The 21578-nt window shown below is 45.8% G+C and overlaps 1 protein-coding gene across 7 annotated transcripts in view; it reads right to left on the reverse strand.

Moving 5' to 3' along the window:
- Nucleotides 1–21578, reverse strand: part of RAB11FIP3 (RAB11 family interacting protein 3) — a 121489-nt gene that overhangs the window by 43882 nt on the left and 56029 nt on the right. For 6 of the 7 annotated variants that reach the window (XM_044433583.1, XM_044433588.1, XM_044433584.1 and 3 more), the window contains one exon: nt 3982–4169. In XM_044433583.1, coding sequence (XP_044289518.1) covers nt 3982–4169 — 188 coding nt within the window. Of the gene's footprint in view, nt 1–3981; nt 4170–14021; nt 14143–14674; nt 14754–21578 lie in introns of those variants that run through there. The other variant, XM_044433586.1, reaches the window with a different exon arrangement.

Consider the following 21578-nt stretch of genomic DNA (forward strand, 5'->3'; position numbering starts at 1 on the left):
GTGGTTGGGCTTCACCAACCATTCCTCCTGTTCATTTCCCCGGAAAATTTTCGATCTGAGTTAGATCTAGGCCCTTGCATTGTTTAAATTTGTTTTTATATTTTGAACAGATTGGTTTAAAAGCCACAGGCATGGCTGTACACTCAACGCTCCAGAACAGAAAAAGAGAGCACAGGCTAGATTGCTGCCCCACAGCCCTCCTGTGGAAATTAGTGCATGCTACTGCAGTCTCCTTTATGGATCACTGCCTTGTCGTGGCGAAGGGGCTTGCGTAGCTCAATGAAGCTATGAGCCATGCAGTGCAGGGCCACCCAAGACGGACAGGTCATAGCAGAGAGCACGGACAAAACGTGATGCACTGGAGAAGGAAATGGCAACCCACTCCAGTATCTTTGCCATGAAAACCCCATGGACAGTACCAAAAGGCAAAAAGATATGACGCCGGAAGATGAGCCCCTCAGGTCGGAAGGTGTCCAATATGCTACAGGGGAAGAGCAGAGAGCTTGTACTAGTAGCGCCAGAAAGAATGAAGCAACTGGGTCAAAGCCGAAAGGACACTCAGTTGCAGATGTATCTGGTGGTGAAAGGAGAGTCTGATGCTGCAAAGATCTATACTCCATAGGAACCTGGAATGTAAGATCCATGAATCAAGGCAAGCTGGATGTGGTCAAACAAGAGATGACAAGACTGAACATCGACATCTTGGGAATCAGTGAACTAAAATGGACAGGAATGGGTGAATTTAACTCAGATGACCATCAGGTATACTACTGTGGGCAAGAATCCCTCAGAAGAAGTGGAGTAGCCTTCATAGACAATAAAAGAGTAGGAAAAGCAGTACTGGGATACAACCTCCAAAATGACAGAATGATCTCAGTTCGAATCCAAGGCAAACCATTCAATATCACAGTAGTCCAAGTCTATTCCCCAACCACTGGTGCTGAAGAGGCTGAAGTTGACTGGTTCTATGAAGGCCTACAACACCTTCTAGAATTAACACCAAAAAATGATGTCTTATCATCATGGGGGATTGGAATGCTAAAGCAGGAAGCCAAAAGATAACTGGAATAACAGGCAAGTTTGGCCTTGGAGTACAAAATGAAGCGGGGCACAGGCTGGTAGAATTTTGTCAAAAGAATACGATGGTCATAGAAAACACTCTTTTCCAACAACCCAAGAGACGACTCTACACATGGACATCACCAGACGGTCAACACAGAAATCAGACTGACTATGTGCTCTGCAGCCAAAGAATTAGATCTGATAGACAGAGTGCCTGAAGAACTATGGACGGAGGTTCGCAACATTGTATAAGAGGTAGCAACTAAAGCCATCCCAAAGAAAAAGAAATGCAAGAAAGCAAAATGGCTGTCTGAGGAAGCTTTACAAATAGCTGAGGAAAGAAGGGAAGCGAAAGGCAAGGGAGAAAGAGCAAGATACACCCAATTGAATGCAGAATTCCAGAGAATAGCTAGAAGAGATAAGAATGCCTTCTTAAATGAACAGTGCAAAGAAATAGAAGAAAACAATAGAATAGGGAGGACCAGATATCTCTTCAAGAAAATTGGAGATATGAAGGGAACGTTTCATGCAAAGATGGGCAAAATGAGGACCAAAATGAAAGGGACCTAACAGAGGCAGAAGAGATTAAGAAGAGGTGGCAAGATTACACAGAAGAACTATACAAGAAAGAGCTTAACATCCCTGATAACCACGATGGTGTGGTCACTGACCTCGAGCCAGACATCCTGGAATGTGAAGTCAAATGGGCCTTAGGAAGTTTGAGCAACAACAAAGCTAGTGGAGGCGACAGTATTCCAGCTGAGCTATTCAAAATCTTAAAAGACGGTGCAGTAAAAGTGCTACACTCAATATGCTAGCAAATTTGGAAAACTCAACAGTGGCTGCAGGATTGGAAAAGGTCAGTTTGCATTCCGATCCCAAAGAAGGGCAATGCCAAAGAATGTTCAAACTACCACATCATTGCACTCATTTCACATGCTAGCAAAGTTATGCTCAAAATCCTACAAGCTAGGCTGCAGCAGTATGTGGACCAAGAACTACCAGAAGTACAGGCAGGATTTCGAAGAGGGAGAGGAACTAGAGATCAAATTGCCAACATACGCTGGATCATGGAGAAAGCTAGGGAGTTCCAGAAAAACATCTACTCTTGCTTCATTGACTATGCTAAAGCCTTTGACTGTGTGGATCACAACAAATTGTGGCAAGTTCTTAAAGAGATGGGAGTACCAGACCATCTTATTTGTCTCTTGAGAAACCTATATGTGGGTCAAGAAGCAACAGTGAGAACTGGACACAGAACCACTGATTGGTTCAAAATTGAGAAAAGAGTTCGGCAAGGCTGTATACTGTCGCTCTGCCTATTTAACTTATATGCAGAGCACATCATGAGAAAGGCGGGGCTGAATGAATCACCAGTTGGAATTAAGATTGCTGGGAGAAATCTCAACAACCTCAGATATGCAGATGATATCACTCTAATGGCAGAAAGTGAAGAGGAATTAAAGAGCCTCCTGATGCGGGTGAAGGAGGAGAGTGCAAAAGTTGGCTTGAAACTCAACATTAAGAAAACTAAGATCATGGCATCTGGTCCTCTCACTTCCTGGCAAATAGATGGGGAAGAAATGGAGGTAGTGACGGATTTTATTTTCCCGGGCTCCAAGATCACCGCAGATGCTGACTGCAGCCAAGAAATTAAAAGACGCTTGCTCCTGGGGAGGAAAGCTATGGCAAATCTAGACAGCATACTAAAAAGCAGAGACATCACTCTGCCAACAAAAATGTGTATAGTCAAGGCTATGGTTTTCCCAGTTGCAATGTAAGGCCGTGAAATTTGGACCATAAGGAAGGCTGAACACCAAAGAATTCAGGCCTTTGAATTGTGGTGCTGGAGGAGACTCCTGCGAGTCCCTTGGACTGCAAGGCGATCAAACCGGTCATTCCTAGAGGAGATCAACCCTGACTGCTCTCTAGAAGGCCAGATAGTGAAGATGAAGCTCAAATACTTTGGCCACCTAATGAGAAGGAAGGACTCACTGGAGAAGAGCCTAATGCTGGGAACAATAGATGGCAAAAGAAGGAGGCAGAAGAGGATGAGGTGGCTGGATGGAGTCACTGGGGCAGTGGGTGTGGGCTTGGGTGGACTCCAGGGGATGGTGGAGGACAGGAAGGCCTGGAGGAATGTTGTCCATGGGGCCGCGATGGGTCTGACATGACTTCGCCACTAACAACAACAACAATGCAGGAGTGCTTTTACAGAAGGAATTGCCACTGCAAGCAAGAAAGCCCAGAGGTATTTAAGAAAACAAGATATGCAGAATGCAGCTCATAGCAAACAAGCCAAATTTTGGGGGCTGGGAGAGACAGTTGCCAACTGCTCCAACATCCATCCAAGCCTTTCCTGGGAATAAATGGAGTCTTCTAGGCTTAAGAGCATGTCATTGGTGGTGGAAACCACACTGGGTGCCCTTTCCAAACTTAGTTCATTTGCCAGAGAAAGGAAGCTTAACTGACTGCAACTTTAAGGCAGGACAAACTCTGAGCAAAAATGAGAGGAAAGAAAAAGGACTGTATGGAACTATGGCTTATGGAACTCATTGCCAGAAACCTATCGATGGCTAATACTTGGATGCATGCCACCTCCAGTATCACATGAGCAAACCATGCTTCTGCATACCAGTTCCTCAAAAACACAAGTGGGAGGGAGCTACTGTATTTGCATCCTGCTCGTAGTTTTCCCCAGAGGCATCTGGTTGCCCATGGCGGGAAACAGGCTCCTGGAACAGATTAGCCTCTGGCCTGATCCAGCAGGGCCTTTAAATTGTTCTGGGAGAAGAAATGGCAATTGTCCCTTCCCTGGGTATTTCACCAGGCTGGCTTGCCAAGAAGATTTAGAGGCCAACCTTCAAGCCCCTTCATCTTTCCCTGTTCACACCCATCTGCAGAGGTAGAACAACCTACCCATTCTCTGCCTCCTCGATGGTATCCGTGAACTCCGAGTGCACCGTGGAGTCAATCGCACTGTCTGTTTCTACTTCATCATGCATCTCGTGGTGGACCAGCGTGCTGGTGTCCTCATCTGTGAAAGTTTCGCATTCACTATAGGTGCTCTCCGAGCCCATGTACGCGCTGTCAGTCACCTCATTTGCCTGTTGTAAACAAAAGCACACAAAGCCGTTTAAAGACAACAGTACGGCCTGAAGTCGCTGGCATTTTTTCCCTTGAGGTTGCAAAGGTTTTCTACACAGGGCTATTAACACACTGTAAGCCCACTTTCATTTGTGTTGCAGAATTAAGATCCAAGCGCTAAATGAAGATCATTTCCACTGCTGCTTTTCCACACAGAAGCTCTAGATACAGAGGTTATAGCATAGCAAATACGCCTGCTTATGAACATGCAAGTTAAGAACCACCCCTACATACAAACAAACAAACCCACAAGTCCTGTCTCTTCCTTAGGTGGCAAGTGCCAGGTAGTGAGAAGAAGAAGGAAGGAAGGAAGGGGAAGGAGGAAAAGAGGAGGAGGAAGGAAAAAGTGGTGAGTGGCCAAGTCAAAAATAGAAAGCAACTCCAGTGGGACCCCCCACCAAGCAGCACAATCAAGCCCTGACTCTCCAGCACTATGGCCATCCTATCTAAACCATTCCCATCCCCATCATCATCCAGTCAATGTTAGGCTTCATGTTAGCTCAAGAAGTGTTAACTTTTAATAATCTTTTTACTATTTTTCTATCTAAACTGTTTTATACAGTTTCTCTCTCTTCTGTGCCTGTAGTTAGTTTATAATTACTGAATTATTATCATTATTAAAATACTGCTTTCTGTTTAAGATGTTTCAGTTTATATGGAAATGTTTCTTAAGTGTTTGATACATTTTTTCTATACATGATGTAACTTGCATACAAATTCAACCTAAAGATGATCTCAGAACAGAACTTGTTCTTAACCTGGAAACTGGGTATACTATACTCTAGATATACTATACAGAATCATAGAATATAGAATAATAGAGTTGGAAGGGGCCAAAAAGGCCATCAGGTTCAATCCCCCGCTGTTGCAGGACACCAATTTACTCCATCCCACTCATGTATTATCTATAGTGCAGTGCAGTGCAGTGCAGTGATGTGTGTGTGTGTGTAGAGATAGAGTGTGCTCATATTGTATTGTGTGGCATAGCAGAACAGTGCAAATACACAAAAGGAAACTCTACTCTCTTTCTATTTCACAATTAAACACTGTAGTTTAACTGTTCTTAAAAAATAAACCATGCCAAAAATGCTGGTTAGACACAGAGGCAAAATTGGGGGTTCATCATCTAACATCCATGAATAGGGAAAGAATGATAACAGCACGATAAATACCTTGTGCAGAAAGCCTTGAATGGCAAGTTATTCCAAATTATGGTCAGGCTTTTATTCCAAGAAGATGTGGCCTGTTTGGCCTTAAGCCAAGAAGAGAAGCTAATCACAGGATAGGCAAGCAGGGTAGAAAGATGTCACCCCATAGGGAATTCCTCGTTCCACCACACACACACACACACACACACACACACACACACACACAAACTACAGAAAGGTGATGCTGCCCACTTCCAATCAGCACACATACTTGCCATACGAAAATCTGCACCAGGTCCATACATGCTTGCAGACAAGGCTTCTTACGACAAAGCCACTGTGCTGCTCCATTAATGGAATTTTGATTGGGGGGTTCCGTACTGGTCCCCCCAGTGTCCCCCAGTTTTTTCCACTGTTTCATCCATCTTTTTCGTTTTTACAGAAAATATGTTCAAGAAGCAAAGTCAAAAGAACCTCAAGGTACCCTCCATCTGGAAGTCCCCAAAGTTGCATCATGATTGCACTTCAGCCCTCGCCCCACAAGTGTCACTTAATTTATATGCCAACAGCTGAGACTCACTGTGTTATAAAATTACTCCAAATAGCAAAACTAACAAAATAGGCACCATTTGAGTTTCCTGTGATGTCAAGACTTAGAGTGGAAGTTGGCAACATTTTGGGGCCCACAGGCACATCCAGCCATTTCAGATTCTGTCCTGGCCCCCACCACAGAATGGGCGCAGTGCAGGTGAAGGCACTGGTCTGCAGCTACCTGCAGTCCCCATTTCCTAAGAATGTCTTTGATCCCCACATAGGGTCCAGGGGCCTACATGGGAAAAGGCAGCAGCAGCTACAGGGTCCCCCTTTGCTTGCAAGCAATGCTGGCTGCTGGTAAGAATTGTTGTTAGGTAGGAAGAATAGGGCCTCTTCATGGGTTCCAAGAAAGGCCCCTACTGAACTCCCCTGTTTGGGATTCGATTGGTCAAGTCAGACTGAAGTATAAGACAAAAACTGCAGAGCCATTTTGCTCCTAACTATGCACCAATTTTACTTCTCATTGGTAACAACCAATTTGCTCCTACAAAGCATTTGCTACAAGCGAGCACTGAACCCACATGGGAAGCCCTACAATCATACCAGGACAAATGCCAGGGCTTTCTTCTGCTCCTCTCCCTCAGAAGTTGCTCAGACCGTTTCGAAGAGAACACTTTCACACCCCCTTGTTCCCAACACACGTGAGTGCAAGCTCTGGGAGGAAGCTACTCATGCCAATCTTCCACAGGAGAAATTATAAAAGCCAACAAAGAGCTCCTGGGGGACGTCATGACCACAGATTTTGACACCTGGGAAAGCCAAACACCACACGTTCACAGGCACACCCTTATCAAGGTCAGAAGAGCCCATGTCAAAAACACCCAAATGCTTAACTTCTTTAAAGAAGGGTCAGTGAGAATATGCAAGCCTGTGCTTAGCAACACCATTTATCAAGGCTACTGGCTAAAATGCCCCTATCCAAAAATCCAACAGGCAACTGGATACAAGATGATCCCCCTAGATTTGTATTTCTTACACAGATTCTTGGCATCTGATTCTGAAGCCCTGAAGGCTGGGTGTGCAAACAGATCAGAATCCTATCAGCATTCAAGTGCCTTTAAAATTCCCAGCTCTTCCGCCAGCTTAATCGTAACCCCTGAAAGCCAGTTCAAAACAGATCATTCTTGCCACTATTCCTGAAAAACATTCTGCACAAGGCTGTGTATTGCCGTGTCTACTGCTGGTTTTGTTGCAGAATTGCCATCTGAGCGCCAGTGTTCCCTTTCTGCTTTGCTGCAACATAACCTCTGGGTGGAGCTGTGCTATACCAGAATACTATTATACCAGTATTACAATTAAATAAAATACTTTTACCTTTGGAATAACCCATTTTCTCTACTAAGGGGGAGGGGGAGAATATTTCTATTTATATCTATTTAATATTATATCTATATCTATCATGTTTATATCTATTTTTCTAAGGGGGAGGGGGGAGAATATGCTCTTAAAAAGGCAGAAGTAAATGTGCCAATCACAACAGTTGCTGAACCTGTGAATAAGGAATCATGTATAATTTGTATAGAATACTTCTAAGTCCTGGGATTCTGGTGAATTTCAAGGAAGGAAAGAAATTCACAACCAAAGAACAGCCACCCTGATTGCCTCTTGATGTATCATCCTTTATCCTATATATTGACTGCAAATTAATTCTACAAATACAGATCTTTATGAAGCAAAAACAGCACCATTCATGCACAAGAGGAAAGAGTTGCTCCTAGAGTCTGAAGTACAAAAAACTTAGAAAATACCCCAAAGAGGAGAAAGGAATGTAAAATGCCAGATGCTGGCAGGGTGGGATGGAATGATGCATCCCGGATGAGGGTAGGACTGGCTGACACCCCGAACAGGAACACGCGCTGCAGGTGCCACTTCTGTCCCTCAGTGAATCGATGGTTCCTCTCAAAGACTGCAAGGATGTATGGGAAGGATACATTTCTAAGTTAGCACCTTGCCTAGGTGGTTTGGGGCTAATGTGAAAAAGAGCACCTGTGTTTTTAAGCAACACCTGTAGCTAAAGTGAAAACCAACACCAACTGTGCCCAGGAGGCCCGACTAGAATATCGGTGTAATCTGCTCCAGCTCCACTGCATTCTCTTAAAGAAGCACCACACTTGCGCATCACAGTCTTCAAGGACAGCCCTGCAGAAGCACATGTGTGGACAATGCCCGCTGGAGCCAGAGGGAGTGCCGAGTAAGGGTTTCTAGCCTTCGAGGGGTGGGGCCTTCAGTGCCCTGCACATCTCTGGCCCCTCATCATCACTAGCAGATCCAAAGTAAAACAGTGCTGAATGAAAGAAGCAGGAGGAAAATTTGCAAAGCATCTACAGGTTTGTACAGTGCAGACTTGGCAAATAATTTAAGCTGCTTGGATGCAGGATTTAAGCTTATTTTGATAATAGCAATGTCTCCACTTTCTTAGGCAGATGAGAGAGAATGAAAGGGCTGGGGGAAAGAAGCCATGTACACAGTCTAGTGCATGCACAGAGGCAGGGTGGAGGTGGGCATCAGAGCTGACCCATGGCTTTCCGAGTTTTCCCCACCAAAGTCCATTTCTTCCCCCTGCATGTACCATGCAGGTACCTTGACCCAGAGCCTTCCCCGGGACTTTCTTGCTTGTTTTATGGCCTTGATTAAATATTAAATCCCAAGCCAAGATGCCAGGAAGACGGGATCACATTCCTAGCCTAAATATCCCTTTACAAAAGCAAACTCACTGCAAACTGCTGCAGAGAAGCAGCAAGAAAACACACCTCACCCCACCTTTGCCCTGGGGCTCCATTTATGGCCTCAGGAAAGCCAGCTGGTTTCCCAGGCAGCTGTTTAAAGCCCTTCGCAAATTCCTTTCGCTAAGGAAGTTTGTCTTTGCATTACCAACAAGCCTGACCTCAGCACTTTTTCTCCTCCACAGATAAACCCTTTATACAAGCAGGCTGTGGGTGACATTGAACAAATGCCCAGCTAGAGGGTGGAGGGAACAAGGGGGTACTTTCTGGAGGGCTGGCCAAATTAGGGACTGAATGTAAGAAAAGCTGCTCTCCATAAACAAAACAAGGCATGCCAGGCACAGATCAACAATACATGCATTTATAAGTCAATTTCTCTTTTTCATATGTTGCTTGACAAGTTACAGGCAACTGTAAAAAAAACAAAAAACAAAAACAGCAACTCTTATAGTTACACACAAACACACCCTGGGGGCCCCTGGAAGCAACTCCAATTCACCTTACAGTACACCCAGGTTTCTGCACATGGGTGTGATAACAGCCACACTGCAGAAGAAACCAGAAGCAGGTTTTGGGACAGACCAGGGGCTAAACCCCAAATATCTCGGAGGACCATCCTGCAGTCCAAGGGGCGCTGGTGGTCTCTGTGGCATCTGCTCCCCCTGGAGCTGCTGGCCTTTTGTCCACAGGTGCGTCCCCTCCTGATGCCCCCACCCCACTTGAATGCTTCTGCCTCAGGCTTTGTTCTGACACCTCCCCTGTCCAGACAACCCTTTTTACAAGCAGGGGTGTTGCTGGGAAATAGGGTCCTTTAAAGAAACACACCCAAAGAGACTTTGCAGCAGATATAACTCAGCATATGCAAGCTGTATTTGGGAGCAGATCTTGTGGACTTAGGCCTCAGAGGGTACCTAGCACTGCCCTTCCAAGACTTGTTTAAAACCAGAAGACCGGTTGGCAGGGGAAGGAGAAAAAGTCCTTAAGTGCCCTCCTTGTTTGGCACCACAGGTTCCGTTCAAATCCTTCCTACCACCATGTGGGCACTTTCAACACTGCAGGAAGACCTGCAGATCACAGACCTCCTGCACCTTCTTGGTAGGCCTGACTTTGCCACGAAGCAGGGCCATTCCCCCACCTATAGTCACCCGCAGATTAAACTGCAAAATCCAGATCATGTGGAAGATTGCACTGGGAGCAGAATAGCTACATGACTACTGCTGAAAAAGTGCCTGTTTATTCTACCTCCCTTCCAGCACTTTTTCTACTGTCTCCCTTGCGTCAGCTTCTAGACTGTAACCCCCTTGGGTCAAGCACCTGTAAGCGTGCCATCTGCACAGATGTTGCTATATAAGAACCTATTTTATTTAGAGAGAAGAAAGTACTACAATTCCTAGCACAACCCAGCCTAGGTCTAAGCATGCCTAGGCCTATGCACTTGAACACTTTTCTACACACAAAAGGGCATTCAAGGCTGTTAACAAGGTAAAGAAAATCCAGTATGACATATCAGAACACATTAATTTACAAAACAGCACCACTGAAAATATAATTATAAAACATCATTTTCCTTCCTCCCTAACCAGGAAGAAAAGCATGATAACAATGAAATACTCTCTAAATATGACTGATTTTACCTGATTGTAGAGATTAGAGATAAGTAAACAAATAACATTCTTAATCCATATATGTAACTTTCCTAAAAGATCCAGAATATTGTAAAATATCCGGAATATTGAGAATGCTATAAATAATTCACTGGAGATCTCTGGCACTTCTTGCAGAATTGCAGATCTGGGGAAAGGGAAAGGAGGATGATAAAACTAGTGCGTGCACAAACTACAGCTACGGCCATCATGCCATCTGTAAGTAGTTGCTCCACAGATGACCCATATCAACCAACCAAGCTGCATACACTGCAGGGAAAGAAGCAAAGGTAAAGTTCAGAGAACAACATGTGGTGTAAGGAGCATAGGCCTGTATTCATCCTACATAATTGTCAACCATCATCCTATATATCAGGGGTGGGGAATCACCATTTCTCCTCTGTCTGCCAGACACCACTTATATCATTTGCTATACTAGCTGGGGCTGATAGGAGATGGACTCCAACAACATCTGGAGGACTACAGGCACTCCCCTCCACTGCCTTTGAGTGAGGATTCTTATGTAGCCTGTACTGCACCCTCCATGTACAAGAGGAGCTAGTTTGCAAGAACACGGGGGGCAGTGGGGGGCTGTCAAAAGAAAAGCGTTAAGGAACAGGAGAGAACAAAGCAGCCAGCAAAGACTGAACAGGTTCGGTGGCCACGATGGGGGGAGAATGGAAAACCACAAAGAAGCGTGGGGTACTTTCATGGCTGACCTCCTGGAAGAAGCACTCCACGCTGCAACATTTTGTTGCATGTCTTACTTGTTAGTTCTTACTCCAAATAGCAAATGGGAGTCTTCCTCACTTCCTTTGCCCATTTTTATTCTAAAAATAGAGTAAAAATCAGGCCAATATCCCAACTCTCACAAAATTTAGTGGTCAGAGTGATTACACAGGCAGAAGCAGAGATTAAAACTGTGCTGACGTCTACTCTTTCTTGGCAACACCAATACAAAGAGAACAGGAAGGGGCTGATGGAACATCTGGAGCTGTATGAAATTCCCTGCAAGCGGAAACAAGCAGTTGGGCAGCAGGGCGGGAGACCACACAGTTCTGGGTCAAGGTTTAGCCATTCCTTTGCCCAAATCCCACGAAGCAAAGACAGAGGGTATGGAAGGGAACGAGCGAAAGTCATGAGGACTACCATGCGTCTGCAGCACAAGAAAATCCTTGTGCCTGGCTAGCTGGTGAAGCGGCTAACCAGCCCTCAATTGGCCCTGGATACAGAGCGGCTTTTCCCAGCCTGATGCCCTTCGGAGGTTTTGGTCTAGAACTCCTACTGCCCAAACGACTGGGCCCTTAGCTGGGGCCAATGGGAGCTGTGGTCAGAATCACAGAATTGCATCAGGTTGGGGAATGTCAGGATGGTGGGGAAGAGGGATGGCAAAAAGAACATTTTAAAAGTGTTGTTACCTTTACTTACAGGGAGATGCTTGGGCAGAACTTTATGCAGGCAAATGAAGAGGAGCCTCTCCAGAAAGAAACTTGGAGTCTGAGCTATTTGGGACTGGCTTCAAATGTTTGCTGCATCATGGGAATTTTGCTCCGGGCCCTCCACTGACGAATCACACAGCCTTAAGTTATGTTGCAAGGCAGGCTGCCTGCCCCGATCCAGGAATGCCACAGACTTTCGTTCAGCTTGGCCATGCGAGTTCTACAGTCAGTATTTTGCATGGGCACCCCAAGTGAATCCTTCCCGGCAGTTTGCTGCCACCCTAAACTGTGAATTTGTCCTTTTTAAATGGTTAGTTTACACGAGTGCACAGAGAGAGGGGGGAGGGAGGTTCAAAACCACCCCAAGTTGTAATCCCCTTCGAAAGCTATGGACTCTCCCATGCTTGTACAACTCTCCTCAACCAGCCAGAAGAGGCTGCGCTTATCAGTGTATCCCCCACCACCAACCTTCAGGAGTGAGACTGCAAGAATGAGAGCTCAACCCAGAATGAGAGGGGCGTCTCCCTGCCTTCACCAGGCAGCTGCCACCTCCTGTGCCTTCTCAACTAAAGGGAGGCAACGGAGGGAATGCAAGAGGGGAGGGTCCCCCAGAATGCTTGTGCAGGATGCCACTGACTCATTCCAGCACGTACCTGGGAGACACATCCTGTTAGTTGCCCACGGCAGAACTTATGGTGTTCACCCCTCTATACTTCCGTCACGCATTCTACCCCAAGGTGCCGGTCAGCCACTGGCTCTGTAAGATGCCTCCCCCACCCCCAAGTGGTCTCCCCACCCAACAGAAAAGCCACGGGGTTTTCTGCAAGTAACAGCAGCAGTTTTAAAGCAACAGAGCAGCCAGGACTGGTTCCAAGCCCCACATTCTCATGTCCACTTGCACACGAACAGGCGATGAGGGCAGCAGAAACAAACCCCATTTCTTCCTGTAATTATGGTGGTGTATTTGAATGCAAAACTGCACACACTTTTTTTTAAAGCCAGGTTTGGCAAAAAAAAAAAAAAATTGCTGTTGCTCTAATGTATAAGGAATGTAGAAGCAATTGTAAAGCACAGAAAGGCAGTGGTGGTGAGGAGAGAAATATTCATTGTGTGCTTCACAAATAGAAACAGAGCGAGTCAGAAGGGGCCTCCCGGGCCATCTAGTCTGACCTCCGGCACCAGCCGGCTCCGCTCACGACATGCCCACCATGTGCATGTCCAGCCTATCTTTGAACACCCGCACCGATGGGGCCTCAACCACCTCCCGAGGAAGCCCATTCCGCACCCTCGGGGTCCCGACTGTCAGGAAGTACTTCCTGGCATCCAAATTGAACCTTGGTTCCCTGAGCTTTGCTCTGCTGGAGCGCATCCTGTCCCCCTCTGCAGGGGAGAACAGGTCTCTACCTGAACGAAGAAATACATGCAGCCGTCTTAAGGTGCGGCATAACATCCTAAGACCAGGGTCTAAAATAGCCTAGCTGCAGTAAAGGTTTAAAGGAATGTAGAAAGTCACAAGAAACACCTTATAAAATACATGACCTTCCCATTGCCTGATGGACAGATTTATGCAGCCAAGAATAATTGCGTTCTAGCCACACTGAATTTTCTTTTCAGTTAAAAGACACCATTGCACGTGAAAGGCTCTATAGACCTTGGATACCAAGAATAAGCCAATCTAGGATGTTTGCAGATTACCTGACTAAAAAACTACCAACAGAGTAGTTCCATGCAGTGGAATCCGATCTTTCAAACTGGCAAGTCGTTGAATCAATCTCTCTCTCTCTCTCTCTCTCTCTCTCTCTCTCTCTCTCTCTCTCTCTCTGTGTGTGTGTGTGTGTGTGTGTGTGAGAGAGAGAGAGAGAGAGAGAGAGAGAGAGAGAGAGAGAGAGAGAGAGAGAGAGCGAGCACTCGAACAATAACATTACTGAACTCAGCAGGATCTATGGTACATTGATTCTGCAACCATTCAAACAAATGATTTACGTTCTTATGCCAAACCCGCATTTCCCACAGAAGCGGTTTCTCTGTCCCCCACCAGAGAACTAAGTCTTATTTCTTCCCAGGTGAGTTCCATGTAACTGGGAACACGAGCCTCTACCAAGATATACCTTTAAACCTTGCAACTCTGCCTTTTAAAGAGGTGCAAGGAACTGTGTCCCAAGTCAGGCTTTCCCACTTTACAGGAATTACAAAGTATGACAGGGAGAGCAAGAGAGATGGAAAAGTACTCCTGCCAACCCAAAACCAAACTTTCTTGAAACCCACCTTAACAGCTGTGCTGGCAGGTTCCAGACTGGATTTGCAATCATATCCTTGCTGATTGGGACTGGGAGTTGCTTGAAGCCAAGGGATAAGAAAAAGTTACCTGAAGGCCACTGTTCTCGCTCTGGAAGGGAAAGTCCACCTCTGAATATGCTTAGCTTAAAAAAAAAAACCTTCCTGGCCTTCTGCTAGGATGAGGGAGGAGGAACGAAAAAATCAGGAAGTATAACTGGGCTGTATGAACAAACTAACCTCAGGTCTCTCAACAGAGTTCCTTTTGTTCTTGAACTCCCCAGATAACAGCCGACAAGCAAATCTCCCCCTACCCTGTTTTTCCCTGCCACTTCAGCAAGGATAGTTCAATTCCTGCAGCTAAATGCAAGCTTGTGCAGTCTGGCCGGTGGGAGGAGAGAAAAAAGGAACAAACTTCTTCATAGCTCATTAAGCTTTTTCTTTCCCTCTCACATCATACTAAAAAAGCAGTGGGGAGGGAATGAAGAATCTAGAGAAATTTATTTTATGATATATTTAATAAATTTTGTAAATAAAAATAAAGGGATTGTTTGGAATTATGGGTAATTAGCTTGTGACTCTCATTCATTTATTTAGTCCATTTTCGCCCCTTTTTATCCAAAACCATTCCCAGAATAGTTTACCAGTATCATGAGCACCAGTCTCTGCCTCTAAGATTGAAGCAGCACGGCCCACAAGGAAAATGGGAGGAAGAAGGAAGAGGAAAAACATAAGCTCAAGCATCCACTCTTAAAGTTACAGCTCTTCTCCCAAGCCACTGGGATGAAAATCATTTCGACTGCCTGACAGCAGGGCTGCTGGCTGGGCGTCAAGTGGGAAAGCCAAGGGCGGCTGGTTTCCAACCAGAAGTGCTGGATTAGTCAGGCTTCCCTTTTTTATAAATGTTAAGAGCAACTAAGAGATAATACATGTCTTCTTTGAGAGCCAGATACCAGAAACAAGTGGAGACCTGCTGTTTTCACAGATTGCTTGTGAGCCGCTTGTCGCTCTCTGGCTAGTCAGAGTTGAAAAGTGGGTATTGGAATACATGGATCTTCAGTCTCTGGAGAGCAGAACATCTGAATTATTTTGACATATACAATTCAAAGAGCCCTGCTCAAGAAATAAAAGGGAGAGGAATCGCACACCCAGTCAACAGCTTGAAAGTAGAAGGACGCAGCATCACTTCAGATTATATTATGGGAAAGGTCAATGGCAGCTCCCAGAGCCAGTGCTTTTGCTGCTCTTCACTTCCAAGGAAGCTGGGGGGTGGGAGCTTAGGGGATGCTTTGCTGGGGGCCCTTGACCCACAGGGCAGAAGCCATTCCAGAGATGAGGTACCACAAGCACAGCTGTCAAAATGAGTGGGCTGCATTAATGTGGTGGCTGTGAGCCATGCAAGATAGACTCGTCTACCTTGTTTAACGATGGCTGCGCCCAGATCTCTAGGGGTTGCTCTATTTATCCCAAAGAAATCGATACAACCAGATTCATGATTTGGACATGGACATGGTGGGCATGTCATGAGTGGAGCTTGCTGGAGCCAGGGGTCAGACTAGATGGCCGAGGAGGCCCCTTCTGACGCACTCTATGTGTCTGTTATGGGGAGCTTGTGGCTACAGGGGGCCGATGAGCCATTAAAAGCACAAAACTCCTGCAATCGCACTCATTCGCACAAAATGGATTCATGTGAAGCATTCCGTGACACAGGGGAACCAATGTCCAAGTTTCAGAGATAAACGGTTCACTCCACCTCAACCACCTGCCTGAACATGTAGCGCATGTCTTTCTACAGGCCTGTGAGCAATTTGGACTTTGTCTGTTTCCTTTTAGAAAACTTTAATCCTTGTGATTGGTTCCAGGTTCTTAATGGCCTCATCTTTCTTTTAAAAAATGTTTGACTTTGTAAACATTGACTCCAGCAAAACATGACACACTTAACATACCACTCGATTAGTAAACCCAAGCCTACTTGAGGAGATAAGAATAGCCTGGCTGAATTAAAGCAGGTCCACCTATCAGCCAGCTAGATAATCTGGAAAGCTTATAAACAAGGCAAGATGGCAGCGGCCCTGCCCAACCCGGTGCCCTTCTGATTTCTGAAATGCAGTTCCCACATCCCTCAGCATGCAAGTTGTCTACCTGTGCCCTGGTACTCACAGGCAGCCTATTCCTGGTCATGGAGGCTCTTGTTTAGTCATGACTGATAGGAGCTGATAGATTGTTCTCTATGAATTAATTTCAGACCCTGTAATAGTCTCTGTCCTACTGACTTGTGAATCAAAATCCTACTGTAAAAGGGGTTCACATTTGGACCAGTGGTAGTTTTTTTTAGCACCACATGTTCCTATTGGCTGGCATTGTACACATAATGTGATACACGCATGCGCAAGCATACACACTTCTCTTACTCCATTAACAATCTAGTTCCAATTATACATGCGTGTCAGAACTTCCAGTTTGCTCACAAGCAAGGTGATTGTACTAGCTCTTAATTACTCTGGCAGCCAGTATTATAATTTGCTTGAAGGAGGATCAGGATTAATGTGTCAAGAGAGATACTCACCCCCACTTCCCCCTCTGCCCAAGGCACTCACTCATGCAATGCCACAGGCTCCGTCAAGGGGATGGTGCATGCTGGCAGTTAGCAGGCCCAATGGCAAAGGGGATGTTAAAAGAGTGTTTAAGACAGTGTGCTGCTGCTTAGAGTACTGAGAGTCGGTGACTAATTCATTTCAACTTTTTACAATGGGGACAAACAAAAGCTGAAAAGCCACCCAACAAATGACAGTTTGGGGGAAAGAGGTGGAGGCAGTAGAAAGGGGCTAGGCTGGGCCACCAAAAGGCCTGTATTTGGACCCCAGGGCTGAAACTCCCTACCTGCAATACAACTTCCTGTGCTGCTTCTCTCTCCACTGATGTGCTGCTTCTCTCTCCTGTGCTGCTTCTCTCCCCACTGATTCCTGCAAATATTGGTCAGAGCTGTGTGTGGTAAAGTATCGTGCACACAGATATTCACACACGACGCTTGTGCCGCTTGTGCTATTCCTCCGTCTCTGTGTTCCCAGATTCTTTCTCAGCCAAGTGTAAGAATGGTCAGCAGAGGGCACTATTGCCAACTCAGAAAAATGAGTTTCTTTTAGCTTCCCTCCACAAATTTTAAGCACATGCAAAGAGTATAAAGAAAAGGACCAGCCACAGAGACATCAAGTAGATGCTGTTGCCCCAGGAAATGCCAGAGTTCATTTTGCAGTTGGATAGCTTGTGCATGCTTTCTGTTAACTCATGCACATTCCTGTCCCAGTGCTAGGGAGCCAAAGAATTTTAATTTTATAGGAAAGAGGCTATCTTTAACTCCGGGTGAGATCAGAAGGTGTGCGGTAGCACCCTTCTAAATCTCTAAATCTGTATTGCTTTAAACCAATAAAAATGTGAAATTTCTATAAACTGGTGACATAAGTCACCCAAACAGCATCAGAACTAGCATACAAAATTCTAAATGGCTCAGGACCCAGGTACTCAAGGCTGGCCAGAGAATGTGACCTTCTCAGCAGTAGCACCTCAACTCTGCCTCCTGACCTACTGTCATTTTGCCACCAGTTTAAGATGTATTTACCTTTTAGGGAACAGCTGTTTTCTGGTGTCATAGCAATTAATTTATTGCTTTTATTGAGCTTTTATCATTTGAGTTATGATGTTAATAGTGTACACTTGGTTGTGTCCTTGCAAGGAAAAGTAGAATACAAATACAAGTAAAATATATGCATGCCCTAGTTACCAAGTCAAAATTTTGCGACCCTCTCCGATATTTGCCTATGCAATCCTTTCTACAGTGCAGAAGCGGGGACTAAGCAACACCAAGGAAGAATTCCAGAACTCACTGACTGAGTAGCACTTCTCCCTTAAGCGCACAACGCAGTCCTCCTAAATTCGATCAGTTTCATCAAGAAGATAAAGTGCCTGTGCAGCCGGACTTCAAGCATTCAAAGCATCTCATATATTTTCTGAATCATTTTACAACAACCCTGCACTGCCTGATCCAGCCTAATCTTGGAAGCTAAGCAGGGCTGGGCCTAGTTGTAACATGGATGACTGACTTAAATGTTGTGAACTGCCCAGAAAGCTTTGCCTACTGGCAGTAGAGAAATACAACGACAACAACTTTAAAAGGGCATGCACTGGCAAAGTGGCACCAAACAAGTGAGTGAAACACTTAAGACGAAAGTGAAGAGAGCACTTTGTTCTGCCATTTCTTAAATGAACACTCACAACTTCCAAGACCAGTAAGAAATTTCACAGCAATTTGATTTGCTACATCAAAACACCTGACCAGCTCAGTACTGAAGATGCAATTAGCAATCATATGTTTCACAGACACAAATGCATAGAATAGTTAGAGGTGTGGAGAATATTAGCAGTCCTGGCAAAAATAGAATGCATTTTAACACTAGCTTCCATCACCTTCCTGACTGTTTTTTAGGAGGTCAATCTCCTTTGAAAAGGCCCTTGAGTCCTATAATGGGCAGGGACTTCATGGTTTCAAAGCACACTGCCCAGCCAATACTTCATGCCTTGGCCCGCATCACAAGTGCCTCTTTCCTCTGAAAGCCAGACCAGTTGGCCTCCTGCCTGCTGCGTGGCCATTTGAACTACAGGAGGTGGCTGGAGACAGAGGACAAAAACCAAAGGAATGCCTTATCAATCTTTCTGATGGAGAGGCGAATTAGAATGGGGCCTCATCTACCCTAGCAAGCCCCCTTCAAGGAAGACCACCATGCTGTGCTAGGGGGCCTTGTGTTCTATTTTACAGAGGACAGTCCTCTCTTGTACGGGCTGTACAGTCCCAGGTGCAGGGCCAGCCCTGCCAGGAGGCAGAGCGAGCAGCTGCCTCAGGCGGATGGCCTTTGGGGCTTGTGAAAGGGCAGAAAATGGGTAGTTCAGTGTAATGCTGTATTTTACTGCCAAAGAGGGACACGGGCCTTGTGAGATTTTTTTGCCTCAAGTGCCAAACTTGGGTGTGATCCACCTTGACCTGAAGGCAGTGCCGGGGCTGCCCCGTCTCGGAGAGCAGAACAGCTTGAGACGGCCCGCCATGGTCAGTTAAAGCTAAGCAGCAGAGAGAAAGGCGAACAGGGGCCTTGAAGCTGCTCATCAAGAGACAGTGCTTGGCCAGAAGACCGAGCCCTTGTATATGTCACCTGGTCACAATCTTCCTCACTGTGATTGCATGTATACTATTTATATGTAAATTATGGTAATTTTTTCTGTGTGTGTATTTCCATGTGTAAATTAACACTTGTAAACTTCATGCCAAAGTAGGCTCTCTCGTTCATGATGCGCTCTCTCTCTCTCTCTGCACTGCATCAGTGGCTGGCCCTAAATCATGCTCACCTTGCCACCAGGTCCTGGTACAACTCATACTTTTTCTTCCTCCTCACTTTCCGGATTGGATACATCTTTCCAGCCACGTGAGATTCTGTGACGAGGCTGGGGGCAGGATCGGAGGGAAAGAGAGGAAGGAGCCTCTAGCCGAACCCTCTCGGGTATCATGCAAAGCAAGGGAACAGATGGGCTTGGCTGTTCCTCACTTGCCCCATGAGTGGGCTAGGGAGTGGACAAAAGGATCTAGTGAGATCGTATGAACTGTGGGGGGCTTTGGAACACAGGATTGGGGGCATGACCTCAAGAAAATCAACAAGGCATGAAAAATGCAGTTGTCAGAAACCAACCCCCAGCCATTCCCGTTCTCCTCCCTGCACTGTTGACACTTGCATTGTTTGATGCAAAATGCAGAAAATGGCCAATTCTTCTGAACAAAACAATCCACCATGGCTTGCTTAAACCATGGCGATTGTGCGAAGTGGCCATTTGCTGCTGCTGCTTTTCTTCGTCCTGGGACTAAACGTTTGGGGCAGGCTTTGGTCAAAGACTTTTAAGCAGGACAGTGGTTCTACTCACTGCAATCCCATTTTGTGAGGTTACTCCTTAGATAGACAAAAATGCCCAAAAAAGCAGCTGCAAGGGCAACACCCACCTGGGCACCAGGGAAATGATGCCCCATCTTCAGCCAGCAATGGTGGTAATGCTAAAGATTCCTGGGGGGAAATGTGCTGCTCCTTGACAGCCAGCAGCTAAAAACAGCTTCTTCAAACATTCGTAAGGGTTTCACAAAAAGTCCATTAACCTACACAAACTACCAAGATTTTCCACATGAACTTTCCTTCTGAATGTACAGCTTCCCTGGACCCTAACCAGCCTCTTGACAAAAAATCCATCATTTGTCCACCGACCTCGACCAATTCTCTGCATTTGACTGGACATCACAAAAACAGCAACACCGTAATAGAATCAACTTTCAGTGGGCTATCCCACCACTGAATGCTCCCCATTTAAAAGATAACATCTACCTGCAAGGAAACCAGCACATAAGGGAGATGCTAGTCCAATTCCCATCTTGTTGTACTAGCTTTCTACTTTCAGGATATATAGATATATTTTAAATGCAGGGGTGCATTCAAAAATGCTATCCTTTCATCAACAGTATGATGCCATGTCATCTGTGCTACTATTTCGGGGCTCTTTCCACCTCATTCTCACCTTATTCTGCAGCATTTGCAGAACCGAGCCTCAATTCAATACACATGAATTCTATAAAGCACAAATAGCATATGTAACACATACCAAAGTCTGCTCACTCACCACATTGTTTTACAAATCCCAAGATATACAGTAAGGCAGGAACCCTAAATGTGACGCTCTCATGGGCCTCCAACAGCAGCTATGAAGCTCTCGATTCCCTGCCCTCTTCAAAAATGTATTTTTAATAAAAACCTTGAAAAACAGTGGGGTACCAAGTTCTCCTTCCAGCTCCTGGAGATCAGCTGTTCAGTAGGCAAGCATAAAGAAAAATTCACCTCCCAGTCCTCTCCAATTTCTCTTTCCACACCCCCTTTCCTCCCTATTTCTTGAATTTAACGAGCCTTCTTCTTTCTCTGCTCATCCACCTGCAGCCTCGCTCTCTCCTCTACCCCTTTGCCTCGCGATCTTCCCCTCCCACCCAGTCTCCAGCATCACTATTTAACTCAGCCCTGAGAGTAGCCATTATATGCCAAGCTGCACCCGCCATGGGTCATTCTGCAGACAGTGCCTCTCCAATGGCCAGGCTGCCCACAGCTCCAAAGGACTGGGGTTCCCTTCAGCAGGGCATATGGATCTGGCTCAACCACGTCGCACCACAACAGCCCACAAGGTGACACTCCTCGCGGGATCCAAGGCCTGAGAGAATGCCAGAGACAATATGAAACATCCCTTTCCTCTTTGGCAGCTACGTAGGATCACTGTTTGCACAAGCTTTTGTGCCCCTGCTCATTCCCCTGCTGCCACTCACGGAGCTGTCCATCTAAAGCAGATTTTTTTTTAAGGAAAAAAAGTGTTTAATAAGAAATCAAGGTAACCACTCCCTGCCCATCCATCAGGGTAGGTGAAATGGACCAAGCTAGTTCACTGGAGCAGTGTGTGTGTGTGTGTGTGTGTGTGTGTGTGTGTGTG

This window comes from Varanus komodoensis, unplaced genomic scaffold, assembly GCF_004798865.1.
Source record: "Varanus komodoensis strain SLA01 unplaced genomic scaffold, ASM479886v1 scaffold26, whole genome shotgun sequence".
Classification (NCBI taxonomy): Eukaryota; Metazoa; Chordata; class Lepidosauria; order Squamata; family Varanidae; genus Varanus; species Varanus komodoensis.